This window comes from Callorhinus ursinus, unplaced genomic scaffold (genome assembly GCF_003265705.2).
Source record: "Callorhinus ursinus isolate GAN/ISIS: 27379988/994484 unplaced genomic scaffold, GSC_fseal_2.0 scaffold6, whole genome shotgun sequence".
Classification (NCBI taxonomy): Eukaryota; Metazoa; Chordata; class Mammalia; order Carnivora; family Otariidae; genus Callorhinus; species Callorhinus ursinus.
The window spans coordinates 29,096,316-29,119,406 of NW_027397068.1; the positions used below are offsets into that span (position 1 = coordinate 29,096,316).

Below are 23,091 nucleotides of genomic sequence, written 5' to 3' on the forward strand. Positions count from 1 at the left end.
AGTTACTTGTAATTTGGATAGTTTTCATATATCTCTTCACAGTGTTCATGGACAGGCACTTAAATGGCTTCAGCTCACTTCTGCATCTAAATATATCTGTGTGATTAAGCACTATGGTATTATTCATAGTAAATAAGAATGACGATATCCTTGAGGCTGAAGATAGAAGGATGGATGGATGGATAGTCAGAACATTATAATGGCTGTACCTTAATGGTGTCTGTGTTTTTATAGATAGCAAGCTTCCTAGGAAATATTTATTCTAAATGTTTGTATTTGTATTATTTTTGCTTTTAAATTACATCTTCAGTTACCCATAAACTATGTGGACCACATTTTTTTTTATTTTTATTTTTTTTAAAGATTTTATTTATTTATTTGACAGAGAGACACAGTGAGAGAAGGAACACAAGCAGGGGGAGTAGGAGAGGGAGAAGCAGGCTTCCCACGGAGCAGGGAGCCCGATGCGGGGCTCGATCCCAGGACCTCGGGATCATGACCTGAGCCGAAGGCAGACGCTTAACGACTGAGCCACCCAGGCACCCCTGGACCACATTTAAAAAAAAAAAAAAAAAAGATTTTATTTATTTATTTTGGAGAGAAAGAGAGGGCGTGAGCAGGGGGAGGAGCAGGGAGAGAGGGACAAGCAGACTCCATGGTGAGTGCGGAGCCTGACTTGGGGCTCAGTCCCACAACCCTGAGATCATGACCTGAGCCAAAATCAAGAGTCAGGCGCTTAACCAACTGAGCCACCCAGGTGCCCCAAACCATATATATATATAGACAAGCTTATAATGTACATACCCAAAAGCCACATATTTTCTATCTAGATAGGGCGCTGGTTGTAGTGTGATGTAGAATTGTGACCCGTTGCTGTGACGGCCTTTGTTGGCCATTCCAAGAACTCCCCTTTTATTATGAGGAATTGAAAAGTTTTCATCTAGGAAAGACAATACATAGTAGGTCATTAAAATATTTCCAAATTGTATTCTGTTTCATATTTCACTCAACCGGGCTGTTAAAAAAGATAAGCTAGAAAGTCTTCATTAGAACTATTTTGAACATTTCTTCACCTTCAGTTTATCATTACTGTAGCTAAAAACAAGTATGCTAAGAAAATTAGCAATGTAAAAGGAAGGACATCGCTGAGGAATAAAGATCAGCACATTGTCTTGTGCTGTTTGGCAGTAGTATTTCATTCAAACTACCACTGTGATCATTAAAAATACCCTCTTCCAGAAGGCTTTTGGATCTGACCCTTGCCCTCATGGCATCTTATACAGGCCTCTGTGGTAGTCTTTGTGACCTATGCCATTGATGACATGGCTTTTCTTCTCTACTGTGTGCAGGAGGTCTCAATATAACTTTGCTCCTAAGGCCTCCTAGCACATTAACTGGCAGATATGTGGCCTTAAATGTTGGGGATGAAAAGAAAGGAAGTCATGCTTATTTTTAGTAGTCTTTAAATAAATTTTGATCTCAAACCTTATATAGATTGACCAAGATTTTGTGGAAAGTGATTTTTTTTCAAATTTTTTGTTTTAGTGTAAGGTTAGCAAGTAAAGAGAATTGTATGGTGGTGAATTAGGCCACTTTTTTCAGGAAGTGCCATTTCTAGCATAAAGTAAGATTTACCTCCAAACTCAGAAACACAGAGGAAGTGGTGGAAGAAGAATTCACTAAAAGTTTTCATTCAGTAACCTTATAAAATCCTGGGAATATTTGAGAGGTATGAGCATTAACTGTCAAGATTTCCTGAAGCTGCAGTTGCTAAGTATTCGAAGTTTCAAAGCTAAACCAACTAAGCAATGAAGCCATATCCGTAGTAGTTACTTTTCGCTTGTTAAATTGCAACTGAGTAAAAACCTCTGAAATCTTGTGAAATGCAAGTAAAGCACTTTTGTACAAATGAGTCTATATAATCACATTGATGCTCCATATTCATTTCAAGGGAATTAAGAAATAATCCATTAATTTTACAGAAAATTACATGGCACAGAAATCTGCCCAAGGTAAAGATTCAGAGTTTTAACAAAACAGTGTTTGTCATTGTTCTTAGATATATGATAAATTTTTTCTTAAATTCTGTAAGCAATAAGAAAGAAAATTTATAGGGTTGTAACCTTTTTTTACGCAAAGTTCTATGATTGTGGGAGAAATTTTAAGGTGTAATTAACTGGACATTGGGGAGGGTATGTGCTGTGGTGAGCACTGTGAATTGTGTAAGACTGATGAATCACAGATCTGTACCCCTGAAACAAATAATACATTATATGTTAATTTAAAAAAAAATTTAACTTTTAAAGTTAATATATAGGTATAGGCAGCCCTTGACTTACAAATTTAAAGTGTGTTTACCTCAAAAAATGGGTGAAAAGTAACTATGTTAACGATTGTTTTAACAGAATGTTGCTGTGGAACTTAAGGACCTGAGGCTTGTCGCTTCAAGATTGGCAGTAATGGCAGGGCAGAGGGGAGTCACTCGGTGACTCTGCCACACCAGGTAAGGCCCTTGGGTAGAATTATTCCTGGAAAGCATCCCACTGAGGGGAGGGGATCCAACCCCCGCCCTTCCTGTTCTCTACACAGTTACTGGTGGGGGCCTTCCCATATGAACTCAGCATGAGCTGCAGCTAGGACTGGGCCATTGGTGCCTCGTCCACAGCTCACTTGGGGAATGGAGTGGACCCCCAGCCTCGCGGGAGCATATTATCCACTTATAGATCAGAGCCAGTAGCATGATGGAGTTCGAAATAAAATTCTGTCCTTAGAGAAATATTTTTTCACAAGTAACAAGGTGGAGAGTGAAAATCCCAGGTTTAATTCAACATTTGTTTATTTGACAAATATTTTTACAATGCCTAGTGTGTTCTGAGGGTTAAGTGCAGAGCTTAAGACTTTTCAGTTATATAAAAAATGTAAATTTAATGTGCTCACATAATTTTTTGAGGACAGGGAAAAAAACGGATCCATAAGTCAAACAACCGTCCCCCCCCCCACTTTGTCTGAGTGGGATAATTAACTATTCTAGATTATTTTCACTCTATTAGCAGCTCTGAATGGAAAGGAAAAATTTCAGCAACCTACAAAAAAATGTTTTGAGATAAGAAGAACAAAAAACGTCTTTTTTATTGCCGGGCAAAAATAGAAAAATTTAAAATTTGAGTGCTGGCTAAACCTGCAAAATTAGTCATAATTTTATTTTTAGGTCATGTTAATTGAGGCATGGAAGGAAGTTTAAAAGCTATGGTAGGATCTCAGGACCCTCTCATTACATTGTCTGTGACTCAGGAATTCCCACCTCTACCACTTACCATAAGATACACAATCGAGTTACTGCTCTGTGGTCAAAACTGGCATCATTTGTAACATACAACATGAAGGGTAACATGTAACTATTTGAAATAGAAATCAGACTTTATGTGCTGAAGAAAATCGGTTTCTGAATCTGTTTAAAATAAAGCTCATTGATGCTTACAAAGGAAGCAACTACCACAAGTCTGGGAAGACTGCCATGCATTCTCTCTGGTAAAAGTATAATTAGACAAGGGTGCCTGAGTGGCTCAGTTGGTTAAGCAACTGCCTTCAGCTCAGGTCATGATCCTGGAGTCCCAGGATCGAGTCCCCATTGGTGTTCCCTGCTCAGCGGGGAGTCTGCTTCTCCCTCTGACACCCCCCCCTCATGCGCTCTCTCTCTCTCTCTCTCAAATAAAATATTTTTTAAAAAAAGTATAATCAGACAGTTTAGGACATTTCCATGTAATTTGCTGAAGGCAATCATATCAAGTAAAAATCTGACCTGAATCCTGCAGTATCAATTTTGTAAACCAACTGTTCTATTTTTACCATCATATTTGATAACAGCTATTCACTATTTATTATCATATAAAAGTATATGAAAGTGTGCTACTTAGCATGTTTTAATTGTTGCTTTAACGAAGCATTTGTAAGTAAACATGTTGATTGTGTGTGTGACATTAGGAAGGAATAGCCAGTATTCATGAACACTTGCGGGGATAAACACTTAGGGTGTATTTATAATATTGAACACTGGTGATGAGAGGACTCCAGCTATACAGAACATGAATGAATTTCATAGGCAGTGCATGAACAAAAGAAGCAAGACACACAAAGAATGCCTACAGTGTAATTCCATTTACATAAAATTCAAAAATGGGCAAAATTTAACTATTGTTTAGGGATACACACATGGGTGGTTAAACTATCAAGGAAAGCAAGGAAAAAAGGCAGGCTGGTGGTTACCTCTGAGGGAGGTGGAGTATTGCTGATGGATAAATAGGGTGTTTCTGGCATGCTGGCAATTTTTCTTTCTTGACAAGGTTGGTAATACGGGGATTTGCTTCATAATTATGTTTTGTGCATATGCACTTTCCATATATGTCTCACAATTTTTTAAAAAATAGCCCTTAAATGGCTACCCAGACCATACTATTTTCAGTTATTCAGTACTGACAGTACATCAGGCTCTGTGTCTTTTATTAATGAACACTTTCATTTATTTATTTTTTTAAAGATTTTATTTATGTATTAGAGAGAGAGTGAGCAGAGGGAGCAGGGGGAGGGGCAGAGGGAGAGGGAGAAGCAGACTCCCGGCTGAGCAGGGAGCCCGATGTGGGGCTCGATCCCAGGACCCCGGGATCATGACCTGAGCCGAAGGCACATGCTTAACCGACTGAGCCACCCAGGCACCCCGAACACTTTCATTTAAAGGCAAGGAGATCTAAGAATTAGACAAATGGATGTTAAGTGCTGTATCTGTGAATTAGGGCACAAGCTAATATTAACAAACTGGTCTACTTAACGTAACAAGGATAATACAGTATTTTAAAATATTTTTCTTTTGCTTTTTGTATAAATGACATTTTCTCTAGTCAGCCCAAACCACCTAATTGCCAGTCCTTGGCCAGTGAGAAGGATTAGGGATATTATACAAGGGGGAAAAAGGGGTTAATAATTTCTAACATTCAGAATGGAATTTGGGAAGACTGTTTAAAAAGTTGTGATTCAAAACAAAGCAAAATAGACTTTCTTCAAGTTAAAAAAATGATTAACCAATTTATAAAATAATCATCTAATTGAATAATTTATTACGTTCTTTTAAATTCACTGTGCTCAGCTTAATAAAAGTGAGTTTTGTGGTTGTAGTCGTTTTTAGCAAGCCCCGGGTTTCAATCCTGCAGCTCATGGTAATAGGGTTCAATGAGAGAGATGTGGAGGAGGAGGGACCGGCTGGCTGCTGTGTGCACATCCCCCAGGGCCTGAAAGAGGGAGGGAAACCCATGGTTGTTCTGAGCAGTTACTCATCTCTCCTTGGGGGCATCTCTCCTTTTCATTTGATGGGTTACTGAGTTTCTAATTCTGCACCTGCAGACATCCCGAGTAATGGAAGCTTCCCTAAACACACTGGGCCTCCCCCTGACACCAGAGGACAGCCGCCTCCATCTGGAGACTAAATCTCCCTAACAGTGTAAGGATAGGAGTGAGGGACCATCAGCAGAGGCACAGGGTTATGCAGGGGGCAGGCAAGGAGAGGAGCTAAGAGATGTATCTCCTGCTGGACAGAAGGCCCAAGTTGTCTGAGACTGTGCCTCCAAACAGGAGTCCGGGTGATCTGACAGCAGCCGTGGGGTGGACCCATAGGGTGGATTCTCATCAGGGATTAAGCCTGTCAGGAAAGCATCCAGGAACATCCCTTCCCCATCTGCAATCTTTTATTTTAAGACCCAATTCAAAAGCTACTCCAGGCCACCGCCCCCAACTCTCCCAGGCAGCTGTTGGTTCTTTTCCCACAGTGCTCAGTGCTTCCTCTGTAACTGCCATTGGCACTGTGCCTGTAAGCTAATCTGTTTAAGTATCTGTCTGCACCAAACCTAAAATCTTTGAGGCTGGAAGCTTGGTCATATCATCTTTGTTTCCTAAGGTCCTAGCACCATGTAGGCACCTAACTAAGAGTTGAGTGTTTTATTAATGAATAAATAAATAAATGGGGTCACTCACCCGGTTTCATTTGATAAAGCTGGCTCCACATGCACTTAGAAGGAAATTGGCTTTTCCTTTTCCCTTCACTTTGGTATTGGTTCAGTATTACTTTTTAAAAAAAAAAACACCTTTTCATTGTATTAAAATTTAGACACAAAAGCCATAGAAAACTAATGTATAGTTATATTTATTAGTTATTATAAGGGAAACACCCTTTTCATCCCCACTCAGTCCAGCTTAAGTGCCTTGTCTGGTTCAAAAGTAACCACTCCCGACTTTTAAATGCTCTCATGCTTAATGTTTCCTCATACAGTTGGCCCTTGAACAGCACTAGTTCTGATCTGCAGGGGTCCACTCATATGTGGATGTTTTTCAAGGCGGTACAGAACTGTAAATGTATTTTCTCTTCCTTATGATTTTCTTAACATTTTCTTTAGCTTATTTCATTGTAAGAAGATGGTATATAATACATACAACATACAAAATATGTGTTAATCAACTGTTCATGTTTTTGATAAGGCTTCAGGTCAATAGTGTTAGTAGTTAGTCCATAGCTATTAGTAGTTACTGCGTAGTATGGTTTAGTCTTTACCATTTTATTTTTTTCCCTTTTTTAGAAGATTATATTTGAGAGGGAGAGAGAGAGAGAGCAGGGCGGAGGGACAGAGGGGGAGAGAGAGAGAGGGAGAAGCAAATTCCCTGCTCAGCAAGGAGCCCGACGCGGGCTCGATCCCATGGCCCCGGGATCATGACCCGAGCCGAAGGCAGATGCTTAACCGACTGAGCCACCCAGGAACCCCAGTCTTTACCATTTTAAAAGACTTGTTATGACTTTTAAGTCTCTTTTAATCTTCAAGGTCTGCCTCTATCCCTTTACTTACTCTTATCTGTTAATAAACCGGAGCTGTTTAACCTCTAGGATTTTTCCCAGTCCAAAATTTGCTGATTGCACCTGCGTGGGGCATTTCCGTATGTTTCTGTGTTCTCTGTCCTGTCCTTTGGCCTCGAATACTTGTGTTGAGAAGGCATATTAGTTTCAACTTGATTGATATATTGGGAGCATCTGAGCATAATGAAGCTCGCCCGTGTTTATGTGCAATGTCTAGGAGAAACACCAAGTAAATGTAGAAAATGGCTCCCAGCCGAACGGAGCTGCATAGGAACACACACACCTCAGACGTCCGCCGCAGGTCACCACATCCACCACATCCAGCCACATCTGATGTTACAACCTGCCTCCGATTTCAGAGAGCCTTCCTTCCACCACCTCACCATCACTCACAAGCTGCAACTCTTCCCATGCCACCTCCTCAAACATCAGGGAGCTTTCAAGGTAGAGTGCCAAATTTATTATAGTATTTCTGTTTCTTGACCATAAAATACATGTTAAACCGTTACTGTTTTTATCAGGTTACTCTATATTTTAATGTGTCACTGAGAAAGGGTTTTTTTGTACCTCACTTTTGCCCTAAGTCCTGTAGTTTTTCATGCATGATTTTGCATAGTGCAGAGATCTTTAAGACCATATGACATCACAACTGGTTGTATTTCCTGCAGATTGGCAGCTGGGTCCAGAGGCTTAATGAGACTCATGTTCTATCCCTTTGGTGGTGTGTTCTCTCGACGGAAGGCTCATAATGTCTGGTTGTCCCTGTTTTTGTGAAGTTGGCAGATACCAATGCAGCAAAGGCATAGATCCATTATTTCACTGGGGCAGCAAAATGGTGCTATTCTAATTCTTTTATTTCCTTGTCATCTATCTATCGGAATGCTTTTATAAGTAGCAATTTTATCTGCAATTTAGTACAGTTTATATAGGAAAGGCAAGATAAATGCTTGATTCTTTCCTTATATTTATCAATTTTTAAGATAATGAATTTGTTTCCCATCATTCCCCCAAAGATAAGCTATTAGGCTTTATTTTATAATATGATGTCATTATGAACTCATGGATTTAAAATACCTGTTGGGTTTCAGTTATTTGCGATTACTATTCTTTTTGAAGTTCAAATCTTTGGCCAGTGAGAGCCTCTTTAAGTGTCTCCCAAGGCCTTTGACATGACCCTAGTAAATCTTTAATAGCTTTCTTGCTATCTGAATATAGCATGATTAAACAGGAGGTTTAAGGCTCATTTTGTAAATTCCTGTCCTGGAACTGAAACCTGCCATTTCTCCCAGGAGTTCTGGTTTCTTTAAGTGAGAAGTGACACTTCAGAACACCAGTCTAAATGCTAGGAGTGTGTAAAGCTACTAGGTTGGTCCTTATAGACCAATTCAGTGGATAGAGCTATATAGGTAGATACACTTTGTGAGTTTAAACTGATATTTCCAATACCCAGAATATTTTACTTATTAGCCTCTATCATATTGCATATTTATCTCCTTTCTTGCACATTGAAAATCATGATTCTTTCAAGGACACACGAAACGATGAATTTAGGATATCCTATAATTACTTACTTTTTCCACATTACATATACAACAGTCTCAAAATAACAGTATTAATACCATCACTAGTATAACTACTGAAAGTAGTTAAAAGTTTTTGCATACATTCTCCCCATTTTTTCCAGTTTTAAAAAGGTAAGCTAAAGATACAGTCATTACATATCATACTCTCACCCTTTATTCCTCATTAAAGTTTAGTTTCACAAGTCAATATATGATTACTGCTCATCACCAATCCTTATGTCATGGTCTCATAATTTGTGTGAAACTCATTCTGCAGTCGATTCCTCAGGATCAAGAAGGGCTTGTGGCAACATTATTCCCTAAAGTTTTACATACTGAGAAGTCTGTATGCCCTTTATAATTCAGATTCAGTTTGGCTGAATATAAAATCCTTAGCTCATGATTCCTTTCCTTGAGCATCTTAAATGTATTACTCCATTTTCTTGTGACATAATAATATAATGTCAAAGAATGTGATGATAACTTCCTTTTCTTTCCCTTATAAATCACTTGCTCTTTTTTCCTACCTGCCCAAAGAATTTTTACTTTTTCTTAACTGTCCAAAATGTTACTAAAATATGTCTTAGTGTTGGTTGTTCTGGTTTAATATTATCAGGTGGCATTGTTCTCTTTCAAGAAGAAATGAGGGTGGCTCAGTTGGTTAAGCGACTGCCTTCAGCTCAGGTCATGATCCTGGAGTCCCAGGATCGAGTCCCGCATCGGACTCCCTGCTCAGCAGGGAGTCTGCTTCTCCCTCTGACCCTCTTCCCTCTAGTGCTCTCTATCTCTCATTCTCTCTCTCTCAAATAAATAAATAAAATCTTTAAAAAAAAAAAAGAAGTAATGTCAAGTTTTTATACAATATTTTTACTTGAGGTATAAACATACAATAAAATGCATTTATCTTAGATGCTCAGTTTGATGCATTTTGACAGTTGAGTGTAGCTGTGTAACCACCACGAAAACAAAAACAGAACATCAAATCCTTTTTAAACTCAGGAGGTTTTTTCAATATTAGTTCTTAGTATTTGCTCCATTCCCTAGCATTCATTTAATCCTTTAGGGACAACTTACCATCCGTATGTTGGATCTTCTCTTTCTAGCTATTTGTCACTTTCTCGTAAATCCTTTTATCTTTCTTCATTTCTTTTTGGTTTTAAAAAATTCCCTCCTTCCACCTTTTACTTCTTTTAAGACATACATATCTGTTGTGTTTATTTGACCCATGTTCCTTCTAGTTTATTTCTGAAATGTTCTTTTACTGCTGATTCTTCCCTAGTTCTGTAACCTCTAAGTTTTTCTAATTCTGACTTATGAGTTCTTTCCTGTCTTGTATCATGTTCTCAATGTCTTCTGGCTCACTCTGAAATTTGTACAGTTTTGATCTGTTTTGTAAGCATGTCTTTCCTAGTGTACTTTCATGATCTGTAGTGATATTACTCTGCTCCTTATTCTCTTTCACTTCTTCTAATAACCACGAAAATTTTTGTTGCCTGTTTTTATGTAAAATTAGGTTTCCTAGGTGTTTAGAAGGAAGTGTGGCTTTAGAAGGAAGGTCGCTTTTCTGACTTCACAAAGCTCCCTCTTGTGCTGTTTTCATGTAGTGTTCGACAGTATGGCAACTTGCTTTCTGAGACTTTCTGGCTCTGACCCCATTCCCTCTTTGTCGCCACTGCCCTTCTATCCTGCATAACTTTGACTCCATTCACAGCAACACCTCCTTCTGTGGGCCTGTCTTGGAAGAGCGCCCTTTCAGATTAGTTTCAAGAGTTCAGAGAGGTTAGGCTGTTCCAGCCTCAGACCTTACCAGGGACCCCCTTGCACTCACCCACTGTTGGCTGTTTTGGGGTTCTGCTAGTCTCAAGTCCACCAGATGTGCTGCTTTTTCCCACACAGATGCTGACACCTTGCAGATTTCATAGCTATAGGAAGTTTGTCCTCATCTGTTTGTATTGAGAATTCATTTAGATACCTTGTCACCTAGTTTTGTTGTAAATGTCATGCATGGGTTTTTAGTTTTTCTCTCTACTTATACAGTCTGTTTTTATGTTGGAATTTCAAAAGATTCAAAAACTATGCCGTCACCACGACCTCATCTCCCCAGGGTCCCCAACAGCAGTTTTAATGGGATGATTATCAAAGTACCAAACTCTGGGTACAAGCATGGCAAATCACAAGCCTTAAAACTATAAATTCCTGGGGCGCCAGGGTGGCTCAGTCAGTTAAGCATCTGCCTTCGGCTCAGGTCATGGTCCCAGGGTCCTGGGATCGAGCCCTGCATCGGGCTCCCTGCTCCGCGGGAAGCCTGCTTCTCCCTCTCCCACTCCCCCTGCTTGTGTTCCCTCTCTTGCTGTGTCTCTCTCTGTCAAATAAATAAAATCTTTAAATATATATATATATACACACACATATATATATATAAATTCCCTTTGACCCTACAATACTAATTCTAGAAATTTAGCCTAAAGGAATAATATAATTAGGCAAGTGAAAAAATATGTATACAAAGCTGTTCTGGACTGGACTGGGGTGTGTTTCCCCCTACCCCATTTGTAACTCCCACTTTTCAGTGTGTTATCCCAAACACCATCTTATTTGGAGTTGTGAATTGTCCAATCTTGTTAGATTTGAATTATCAGCTGATATAGACTGACAGAATTTAAAGATACATACCTTCAAATGTTGGTCCATAAATCGACTCTCCATCATCTCCTTTTCCTTCTACTATATCTGAGAAATAACAATAAACAAACATTAGAATTTTGAGACTGAAAAAGAGCATGGTAATGGCTGGGGGAAAATGCTTTAAATTATGATTCCACTTAATACCAATGACTAGAGTAAGTTATAAGATACATAATTGTTCAATATCTAAACCATGAAAATATTACTATAATGATTTTACTTGTATTTTGTAAGCACTCTAACATTCATGATCCCATTTTTCCCCCTGATAATAACTCTTTGAAGTAGGCTAAATTATAATGCAGAAACTTTGAAATGATGAAGCATTAAATTATAATTGTGGTCACAATTTAAAGGAAGTGTGTTCATATAGATTCTGCTTGCCTCACAAGTTATTCCATAGTCCATCTTGCTTTTTAGGGAAATGGAAAGACCAGACTGAGAGAATGAAATAGGAACAGTGAGGTCTCTTTAGAGGAGGGATAAAAATAAATGCTCTAAAAAGAATCAGTGTTCAAATTTTCATTCCTTGGAACCCCAGACTGATAATTCATTCATTTAGCCAGTATTTTGGAAAGGAAGATCCCTTATAATGTGATGAGGTGGATTAAGGGGAAAAAAAAGTATTTGTCATGTCCCATTTTGCATTACACGCATCAATACGCATACTTTTGCTCCGGCAGTGCTCCTACAGCAAACATCCTCCATGCACAAGCGACTTTTTCTGTATCCACAGGTGAAAGGGAAACAAAGGTGACTACTGGAAATAGCGGACGCTGGTGGAAATAAGGGTCTCTTGGCTCTGTGCCCCGGCCTCCCCATCAGCACATCTTTACTTCCTTTCCTCTCTCATTCACCCTCCTTGAGTACAGCGTACAATACAGCTCTGTTGAAAGACTGTGCCATTTTAACTCAGTGTGAATGAGTTACCTGTAATAAAAGTGCACTGTAAAGAAATCAGATGCAACAGCAAGCATGTGGAGAGAATTTATTCAAGACAGGCATGTAGCATTTAAACTCCATTCACAAACTGGTTCAGAAGTTCATCATTAATCCTGAAGTCTTCAACCCTACTCTGCCTGATACTCCCCGCGTGACTCACTCCAGAGCCCTCGGCATCTCCCAGAAGCACACTGTAGTGGCGGAAGGCTACTCCAGAAATGGGGAAGTCACACGTCCTCCAGCACCGATTCCTTCTGATCCCAGAGTTTGCTTTGCTCAGACACATCGGCCTGTGGTTCACCACCCTTACTGACTCACTTCAGCGTTGGTGATACTCCTTTGCCCTGTCTCTTCAACACCCACCATTCCTCCTGCCCTTTGCTTCACATCCTCCAGGGAAATTATTTTTTTTAATTTTTTATTGTTATGTTAATCACCATACATTACATCATTAGTTTTTGATGAAGTGTTCCATGATTCACTGTTTGAGTCTAATACCCAGTGCTCCAATCAGTACGTGCCCTCTTTAATACCCATCACCAGGCTAACCCATCCCCCCACCCCCCTCCCCTCTAGAACCCTCAGTTTGTTTCTCAGAGTCCATCGTCTGTCATGGTTTGTCTCCCCCTCCGATTCCCCTCCTTCATTTTTCTCCCAGGGAAATATTTTATATTGACACCATTTCAATCAGTACTTGAATTCAGCCTTATATATCTGTTATTTCTGTACTTCTGACGACAAATTCTACAATGCAGAATAATGGTTCAAATTTTGATTTCAATCTTGATGTTAGTTACCTTTTCCAAGCCTGTTTCCTCATCTGTATAGACAGGAGTAATGCTTAGTGCCTCCCAGGTAATTCTGAGGATTAAACAAAATCATGTTCTACCGACAGCACTTGGTGCAGCTCAGGGCAGAGCGCCACACTCGTTGACGGGTGGCCATAGTCACGCAGCATTGCATGCTTAGGGATTGCATCTTCTCATTACCACCATCTTCACCATCATTATACTGATGATGATGATGATGATGACAAAATGTATTAAACTCTTTCTCAAGAGGTCCTTCAGAAGGCAATAGGCCTTGTGGGAGCCACAGACAGAGAATCCCACCAAAGTGGCTTCACGACTTGATAGCTTCTTTCATTTTGTACTTTAGAAATGTGTAGAATGTATGTTTCCTGTTTATCTGTTCATTTATTCATTCATCCTTTCAACAATATTTTTTAAGCCCTTACTATATACCAGGCACTGCTCTGGAACCTGGGGATACAACAGTGAACAAAATAGATAAAATCCTCTACCTTCATGGAACTTATTTATAGTCTAATGAAGAGAAACAGACACTAAACAAATTCTCTAGGAAATATGTAATAGTATGTCCAGTCATGACAAGTGCTATGAACCAAAAGTAAAATATTTTATTTTAAAAATAAAGATTAGGGGATAGGAGAGCAGCAGGGAAAGGGGTGAGGAGACCTGTGTGGATGGGAAAGTGGCAGTTTTAAATAGGATGGTCAGGTAAGTCTTGCTGAGATGAACTCCGGGCAAAAATCCAAAACAGATTAGAGGCTGAAGCAAGGGGATATCTGAGGCATAGCTGGGTAGGCTGTGCCCCAGGCAGAGGAATCAACAAAAGACCTCAAGCAAATGTATGCTTTATGTGCTTAGGAAACAGCACGGAGGCCACTGTGTGGAGCAGAGCAAGTGGACATGTCAAGAGGATGAGGCGAGGCTAGGGGTAGTGTAGACCATACAGGCCGTGCTGGTCCCATCAGGCAACCAGTAGTGTTGGGAGGCATCCCAAGGCACAGCATAAAACCACATTAGCCATATTCCAAAAATCTCCCCACAGCCCTGTGCAAACCTGGCATCTGAAGGGAGAACGTTTGTAGAGCTTGGTACTTCCAATATACCATGTCACTGAATCCTAAATCCTTGCCACATCCTGTGATATTATAATTTTCCCCATGTAAGGATTAAGAAACTGATTGAGAGATGCTAAGTGCCTATGTACTAAGTGGTACAACTGGTATATATCGGCTGGGTTTGAATCTAGTAATCAGCATTTTTTCCCAAACTGTCCTTAACATTGCTGCTTCATTATTTGAACTCATGACCCAAGATCTGTGCATCTTAGTATTTGGAAATTTTATTACAAATAAGTAAACAAACAGGTAATATGACATACTTTTCCCAAATCTTGCTCTGGGGCTCTGGAAGGGGAGGTGTACCTCTAACCAAAAACCAAAAATAAAACAAAAAAGAACATAGCATCTGAGAGCCCAGCACATAATAGTCAACACTGAACTAAGTTTCAGGAGACCCTGATACTAGTCCCCTTGAGGATGGTTTTATACCAACAAATACTTGAAAACAATCTAAATGTTCACCAATGGGGAATTAATTATGTTGACCTTTGAACAATGCAGGGGTTAGGTGTGCCAACCCCTGCACAGTTGAAAAGCCCTGTATAACTTTTAACTCCCCCCAAATTTAACTATTAATAGTCTACAGTTGACCAGAAGCCTTACTAGTAACATAAACAGTCAGTTAACGCATATTTTGTATGTTACATGTATTATATGCTGTATTCTTACAATAAAGGAAGCTGGAGAAAAGAAAATGTTATTAAGAAAATCAAGGAAGGGGCGCCTGGGTGGCACAGTTAGGTGTCCAACTTTTGGTTTTGGTTCAGGTCATGATCTTGGGGTCATGAGATTGAGACCCACATGGGGCTCTGCGCTCAGCACAGTCTGCTTAAGACTCTCTCTCCCTCTCCCTCTGCCCCTACCCTGTATGTGCACATGCACGCTCTCTCTCAAATAAATAAATAAGTCTTTGAAAGAGAAAGGGGCTCCTGGGTGGCTCAGTCAGTTAAGTGCCTTCGGCTCGGGTCACGATCTCATGGTTTTGGGATCGAGTCCCACATTGCGCTTGCTGCTCAGTGGAGAGCCTGCTTCTCTCTCTACCTTTCCCCTGCTCAAGCTCTCTATCTCTCTCAAATAAATAAAAATAAATAAATAAATAAAAGGAAAAGAAAATCATAAGGAAGAGAAAATACATTTATAGTACTGTATTGTAAAAAATCAGTGGACCCCCACAGTTCAAACTCCTTATTGTTCAAGGGCCAACTGTAAATTGGTATAGCAATACATGAAAAACTAGGCAGATCCTAAAAATTGTACATGTTTATGTTTATTGACATACGAAGACATACCATATATGTATATGGAATGGAAAAATAATGAGGTTAGGTAACACTATGGGTGATATGATCTCATTTTTGGAGAAACTGAGGGAAAAATAGTTGATTTTCATACAAATGCCTGGATTAAACTACATTTTTCTTATCAGCTTCAGAATGTTCCAGATTGTAGAAAAATAATTAAGCATTATTAGTTTAAGCCTCTGCATATTTCATCAAGTTCAAGCAAATCTCCTTACACTCTAAGCCAATTATTTTTAAATTGCTGCCTGATTGTTCCCTATGGGATACCTCCCAAAAGGCCTTCAAAATTTAATTTTGTGCTGTTAGTCAGAGACCTACTCTGTGTGAAGTCAAAGGACTGACCTGAAAAGATAGCGGAAATGGAGAACAAAATGCTTTAGCTCTTACTTTTACACTGTAACAGTCTAACATCTTTGGTGACAAATAAGTTGTCTTTAAATTCCTAGCTTTAGAATGTCTCTTAAAAGCACTATTTTCTAGGTGCTATTTATTTAGATGAGCATTTTTTTTTTTTTTTAGAGAGGTGGGGAAGAGAGAGAGAGAGAATCTTCAGCAGGCTCCACCGTGGGCATGGAGCCTAATGAGGGGCTCAGTGACTCAGGGGCTCCATCTCACAACCCTGAGATCATAACCTGAACCGAAATCAAGAGTTGGATGCTCAACCAACTGAGCCATCCAGGCATCCCCTATTTAGATGAACATTTAAAATTATATTTTGATATAAAAAATGGTATCTTCCTATCTTATATCACTTTTTAATTTGTAATATTCTGGGTAATAAAACTTTAGATTTGTTTACTTCAAAATTTATGACATTTTTAAAAAGAGTATGAATATCTTAATCATTTGGCCATATAAAATATCCTTTCAATATATATAATATCTAATATAAATATATCTAATTCTATATGCATTTCACAAATGCATATAGATAAAATTCTGGACATTCTGATTTGACGTTACAATTAAGTTGCATTTAAGATTTTAAACTTACCTCCTCCTTGGATCCAACCATTTGGCACTACTCGATGAAAAATCGAACCTACGTAATGTAGCCTGATGCCACTTTGAGAATACCCCGCTTTTCCTGTGCACAAGATCTGAAAGTTTCTACATGTTTTGGGACATGCATCACAGTATAGCTACAAATAAAAATAAAAGGTTTCAAAGATTAAATATTTAATATTTTGACAGTTACAGATACCTACCTCTACCTCCCACTTATTAAAAATGACAAAAATAAATAAGAACAACAAGAAGCCTTTTACCTCAAAAACCAGTCTTCCAATTGGATAACAATCAATAGAAATGTCCAAGAACACAAAAGCATGCTATTAAAATTAGGGAGAAAAAGATAATGCAGGTCAGTGTCTGGAAGAAAGTTTTAGAAATGACCAAAAATACCACAGAATAATGTTTTTAGTGATAAGATTTCAAAAGCAAGTGCACCTGGGTGGCTCAGTCGGTTAAGCATCTACCTTTGGCTCAGGTCATGATCCCAGGGTCCTGGGATCGAGCCCCACGTCGGGCTCCCTGCTCAGCGGGAAGCCTGCTTCTCCCTCTCCTTCTGCTGTCCCTGCTTGTGCATGCTCTCTTTCTCTCTCTGACAAATAAATAAAATCTAAAAAAAAAATAAAACCCTGTAGTAACGAAGCTTTGAATAATCTTAACCTACACACCAGACAGAGAACACATGGCCTAGATACCCCCTACATTGCAAGCTAGGTGTGGAAAGGAACACTAGTTGGTCCCTTTGGGAAAAGAAACGACAGAATTTTCTGTCCTGAGTAATTTTGGGAAACATCCAACATGAGCGCCATGGATTTGGTTACCATATGTTCTCAATTTTGAGAGAGAGCACGCATTAGCCGCCCGGAACCGGTCACGTCCTTTCTGAGGGAACAAGGGCACCGTACCCACAGGAGGTGTGGGGCCAGGGGGAGGGAAGAGAACATGCTGTGCTTTCGTGTTATTTCAGTCATGCTCATTTGGCATCCTTCCTGATAGAGACAGCTAACATTTGTGTGATCTTAGCTAGCTCTACAAAGAGGCATCCAAAGTGAAAACGCAGTCTCCATCACAGTAGCATTCATTTAGGGAGCAGAGCGCATCTAATGGGATACATTTCAAATCTTGGGCACCATTCTTATACATAAAGATGCCACCTGATTTAACAAGCCACATAACTTGCCCTGCCCTATTTCTTAAGAATCTAGGAAACATAAATGAAATCACTTTTACGGTATCACTGTCACTACTTTATGTCACTTGAGCCTTTTTTTTTTTTTTAAATTAAGAGACTGTAATGATTGTGTTATCTGGCATCCAGGAAGTATTATGTCCATAGTAATTATGATTAACTTTTTTGTGCCTCTGAGCTTCTGAATTATAAGTTCTGAATTATTTCTGAAGTTCTGAATTATAAAAGAATAGTATAACTTTATTTATTGTAAGAGGCGTGATGTAGTAAACTGAACAGCCTCGGGTGGAAAAAGGGGACAGACTGGAAATCACGGTTCATTTATGAAACGGGTAAGTCCGTTCGGGCAGCATTACACTTCCCTCTGTGTCAATATATTATCTCTATGCAGTTGTCAAGAGTAGATAATTCTGACAATTCTAATGAAAGAGCAAATAAGCACAACACAAGGTAATGTCACCTAGCAGCCAAACATGCAAACATAATTATCTGGTATATCATTGCAACCCAGAAGTAAACAAGTCCCTGCAGCAAGAAAAATCTAGCCTCTGCACAAAAAAATTTAAGGATTTTCTCTGGAATCCAGGTCCTCCCTCCTCACTGCCATGAATTCAGGCTATCATCATCTCTAGGCCACACTACTATAGCAGTGTTCCAAGTGGTCACCCTGCCACCAAGGTCTCCCTACTCCACCCTGTTTTTGCACAGCCCTAAAACTTTTTCCAAAAAAGCAAAGATTATGTCATACTCTTTATGAAAAGTTCTGTTGGCTCAGCTTCCTTCTAGGAAAAAAGCTAACTCCTTAGTTCAGAATGGAGTTCAGAATGGACTAAGTTCAACCTTTCTTTAGTGGATTTTTTTTTCTCCCCCTCTTTAACATCTGGGGATGTTTCCCTTTGGAGCATTCTCTACGGGACCCACCACCCTCTAAAGACACTAAAGGGGCCAGATTCTCCTCCCCCCACTCAGTGACAGTGAGGGTGTGGGGATATGACTTGGGCTGGGTTGGTCAGGTGCTCCTGCCTGGGGCCTTGGATGTCCAGGGAATGATGCAAAGACACCAGTTGAGAAGTAATTCTCAGTGAAGGTGGCAGTGTGAACCCAGGGCCAGTGGGCACCCATGGCAGCATCCTAGCTGCACATTTCTGGGACGTGACTCTAGCCACGTTTTCCTGCTGCCAGGCCTCCCTTGGTTCCCACCTGCTTTCCAAAACCTGGTTCTCCAGCTTTCCTGTCAATTGTGAGGTTACCAATATCCTTTCAATGCATCCCTTTTGTCCTTAAGTAGCTTGGTATTGTTGGTGACTGATACTCATTTTCCAAGCCTCATTTCCTATTAATTCTGGCCTCCTTGCTGTCCCCTGCCGTTCCCTGAATACATCATGCACTTTTAGACTCTTGTCCTTTTGCGAATTAACTGCTGTGAACATTACATTCCTCCCCATACCCCAGAGTTTCTAGTATTTTCCAAGTGCATTGTTTATTCAACCAGACATTCACTGAGTTCATACTATGTTTCAGATTGTGTTCAAGGCAGTTAACAGTTAAATGAGGATGAAGGAAACAAAGGTCTTTGCCTTTTTACAGCTCAAATCCTAGCACTGGGTCTTTCTGTGGGCACAGGCCACCATAAGCAGGAAATGATTTTCAGCATGTGGTTCCTGTGGCTATAACAAGTTTCTGAACAAAATTACAAAGTACTTTTACCTCTATTGCCATTCCACCCTGATGTCTGTCTCTCTCTCCTGGACCTCAAGCTTCATGACTGTCCATTGGAAACCTCCCCAGGGCCTTAGCTTGTCTGGTCCTGCTCTTGCCAGCTATGTGTCATGCATTAAAATGTCACCTTTCAGGGCGCCTGGGTGGCTCAGTCAGTTAAGTGTCTGCCTTCGGCTCAGGTCATGATCCCGGGGTCCTAGGATCGAGCACCGGGCTCCCTGCTCAGTGGGGAGTCTGCTTCTCCCCCTCCCTCTGCCCCTCCTCACCCCCGACTTGTGCTCTTTCTCTCTCTCAAATAAAATCTTTAAAATGTCACTTTTCTTCTCAAATTTTCCATTCTCTTAGTGTAGTACCTCTCACTTAGGTGTTAGACAGTACTAATTAAAATTTTTCATACTAAGGGTGAATGGATGATAGGCTCGAACTTCTCTGAAGCAGGGGGAGGGCTCTTTATGTTTTAAAATGGATAATTAATGCATATAAATCTCTAATGGGGAGTAGAAAGGTTTGAACAGGGATGCTCTCCCCCTGTGCAGTCTGCCTGCTGTGAGGTATGCTTGCTTTGCAAACTGTTCAGCCAAATCCTGCAACATTATATATAATCCTTTGCAACTGGATTATAGGCCACTGAGAATTTAAAACCTACTCTTAAACGTTTATATTCCTTTGTTAGGATATCAGTTATTTATGCTGAATCAATATAAATGATCAAAGATTCCACTATTTTTCTTCAAAAATTAGTGTAACTTGCCTTGGTGTCTGTTAAGAATTTAGCAGAATAATCCACAGTAAGTGCCTCATAAAGTTCAGGGGGCTTAAAATCAACTACATCCCACATCTTGTGAGCCCATTTCTGAAGATCAAATGCATCACCCAGGAGCTGATCGTTAACAAAACACATCACATAGGAAGAATATTCCCAGATTTCATTCTTGAGTTCCTATAAAGGAAAAGGATAAAAAAAAAAACCACTGAATTGTGGCGGGGGTGGGGGGGAACCAACCTTGCTATAAACCCACAAGCCAGAGCCCAACTGGGATAGACTCTAACTGAATCTTTAAAACAAATGGATTTTTTTTGCCATCTTTTTGAATTTTGCTCTCAAATAGAATTTAAGAACATTTTTAAGAATCTGATATCACTGAAAGCAAAGAATGACCTAAAAGTAAATACTAAAAATGGTACAGTCATTGAAAGTAGACAGTGATCTGGTAATAAAAATCTGTATGCATAGCATACGTGTTATGTTAACTTGAAAACAAAATGCAGTGTCTGGCTTCATTTCTGAAATACATTTTACTGTGTGTACACTTGGAAAGGCTAAGGATTCTGAATAATACATGGTTTTCAGTGCCAAGGATGGAAAGAATGCTTTTTTGAGGGAGTCAGGTCAGGGAAAGGAAATGCCTCCTGGGGGCCAGCAGGGACTTCTGGTGGACCCCAGGTGTAAAGAGGGAGAGAACTCACCTTTGTCAACACTTCCAAGTCTAAGCCCCTTAAAATGAAGTGCATTTGTGTGTTTATCCAGACACTAACAGTCAACCTCCTGAATCCCAGTGTGTGACCATGAGTAATGCCCCCTCGGAAGATAGATCTGGTTTATTATGACCCAGTGCCAGTCCTGGCAAAAGTATGAATAATTTGGGACAGCTGTTCTCAAATTTTAGCAGGCAAGCAGAATTACAGATTCCTGAGCCCCACCCGAGTTTCTGATTCTGATTCTGGAATGGGGCTTGAGAATTTGCATGTCTAACAACATCCCAGGAGATGCTGACGTTGCTGGTCTGGAGACCACACTTGGGGAAATGCTGGTTTGGGGAACAGTTTGCCTTCAGCTTGCCAATTTGCTGCACTCTCTGCTCTTCTGCCAGATTTCATATCCCATTCCAACACCCATATTAAAACCTAGTTTGAAGAAAAGAATAAACTTCTTCAGGCTGAACTATAAATCACTGATAAAGCCTGTGGGTCAATAGTCCCTAAACTGTTTAGATTTATTAGTGTTATCACATTTTATAGAATGCAAAACTTTAAAAAGGGATATTTATTTAGCCTGGGTATGGCTAATGTGGATATTTATTTAGCCTGGTGGGAGAAATGCAGTAGGAGGTACACTTTACTCGGAGGCTGATGATGTAGATGCCTCATCTTTGTGTGTCCTCTGTGCATGAGGAGGCCCCCCCACATGCTTAAGATAGTGTCCTGGACCCAGTGGTTTCTGGGACTTTCCAGCGCTGAGACATAAGATGCTGCCTTCTTTGGAGGGAGGAGAAAAGCTTTTCCAAAGGCCCAGAAGCCACCACTCAGGGGAGGCATGACATTCTGTTGAAACGTAAGGCCAGCGCAGACCTAACCTCAGATGTGCTAAGAGCACTACATATGACACAAGGCACAATGCTTACATTGAGGAAGGACAAAAACTGGCCTGAAACAAGAAAAGGATAAAGTGGCAAGTGTCCAAGAGATGAGGGTGAGAAAAGGAAGAAAGGAAGGATAGGGAATAAAGAGTAGGTGGAAAGAAGCAGCAGTGATTACCTAGAAAGCCTCATTCAGGCCCCATGAGAAAAGCAGAAGGAAGAAAACACAGAACATCCCAAGCTCAGTAAACGCAGGCTGAAGTGGCTGGAAACTGCAGAATGGAATCCACAGCAGTCTTTAAGAATCCAGTGGGAATCTGTAAAAGGAATGGGTGCAGACTACAAAGCACGAGATCATGGCTCTTCTGTAGGTGGACAGTATGAGACTGGTAGGCAGTGTAAGTAGTTTGGTGATAAAAAAAAAAATTAAAAACCTATTTTTGGTAAGGTACCCAACTGTCCTGACCCAGTTTGTCTAGGACTGTCCCAGCTTTAGCATTGAAATTCCTGCTCCCAGGAAAGCCCTCCGAACCAGGCAAAGCAGGACCACTGGTCACCCCAGTTGTTGTAAGGATTGGAGTTAATACATACATAAGTCAAGAGAATAGCATCTGGCATAGAATAAGCACTGTGTGTAGATGTTTGCTGCTGTTCTCTCTGAATTCCAATGAGACTGTATCATGGCTCTGAAAATGGTGTGAGACTGAACAAATGTAGTGTGGCCTCCGTCCTGCAGCACTCGCGTGACTGCATGGTGCCATCGTACCGTACAGCAACACTGTAGGATAAACCACAGGGTCACAGGACGTCCTCGCGCAGCCACTGCTCTGGTCAGGGGACGTGGGACTTCACCAGCCACTGGGGAGACAGGCTGGGGCAGGGAAACCAGGGCAGGGACTTTACGGTTCTGGGCCAGGGGTGGCAAGCAGGAAGTGTACCCCATTCCTGCCTGACCCCAACGTGACATGTGGCTGGGCCAGGATGCCTTAGAACTCTTTGTATCACATGTTCTAGGCAGAATTACCAGATGATCAGGGTTGGCACCCAAGAGGAAACCTATCTGCCCTCCTTAGGCAGGCTCTGCTAGCCCTGGGGCCTGGGGTTCTCCAAGGGTGCTGTTAGTGGGGAGAAGGCAGAGAGGAAGCTTTAATTAGGACAGGGCTGCCCTGTGGGAACTTGGTGCCTGTCATCAGAGCTCCATGGGCCACAAGCTCCCCCCTCCCCTGCCCCACACAAGCCCCACACTGTGTCTGTGCTGTAGACCACCAAGACCTTCCAAAGTAAGGACCGCGAGTGCCAAGGTGTCACAGGAAGTGTGAGTAAGCGGTGTGCAGGGAGAGCGGGCTAACCATCAGCTGGGGTCAATAGCAGCATTGAGAGTCTAAAACTTACCTTTGTCACATGTCTTCCAAAAGAAAATCCTGTAAATATTTTACTTTTTCTTAAAATCAGCCTGGTAGAATGATTGAAATGATTTAGGAAAAGTATATAATTTAGAGAAATCAA

At 40.5% G+C, this 23,091-nt stretch overlaps 1 protein-coding gene across 6 annotated transcripts in view; it reads right to left on the reverse strand.

The window, feature by feature from the left end:
• The window catches only part of PPIL6 (peptidylprolyl isomerase like 6), a 31,259-nt gene that overhangs the window by 4,399 nt on the left and 3,769 nt on the right, over window positions 1–23,091 (reverse strand). For 2 of the 6 annotated variants that reach the window (XM_073893756.1, XM_073893755.1), the window contains 6 exons: window positions 19,980–20,168; window positions 16,578–16,640; window positions 16,304–16,451; window positions 11,125–11,181; window positions 6,019–6,108; window positions 805–940 (listed from right to left, as the gene is read on the reverse strand). In XM_073893756.1, the coding sequence (XP_073749857.1) occupies window positions 805–940; window positions 6,019–6,108; window positions 11,125–11,181; window positions 16,304–16,451; window positions 16,578–16,640; window positions 19,980–20,168 (683 nt within the window). Of the gene's footprint in view, window positions 1–804; window positions 941–4,770; window positions 5,280–6,018; window positions 6,109–11,124; window positions 11,182–16,303; window positions 16,452–16,577; window positions 16,641–19,979; window positions 20,169–23,091 lie in introns of those variants that run through there. The other 4 variants (XM_073893758.1, XM_025863971.2, XM_025863981.2 and 1 more) reach the window with 3 other exon arrangements.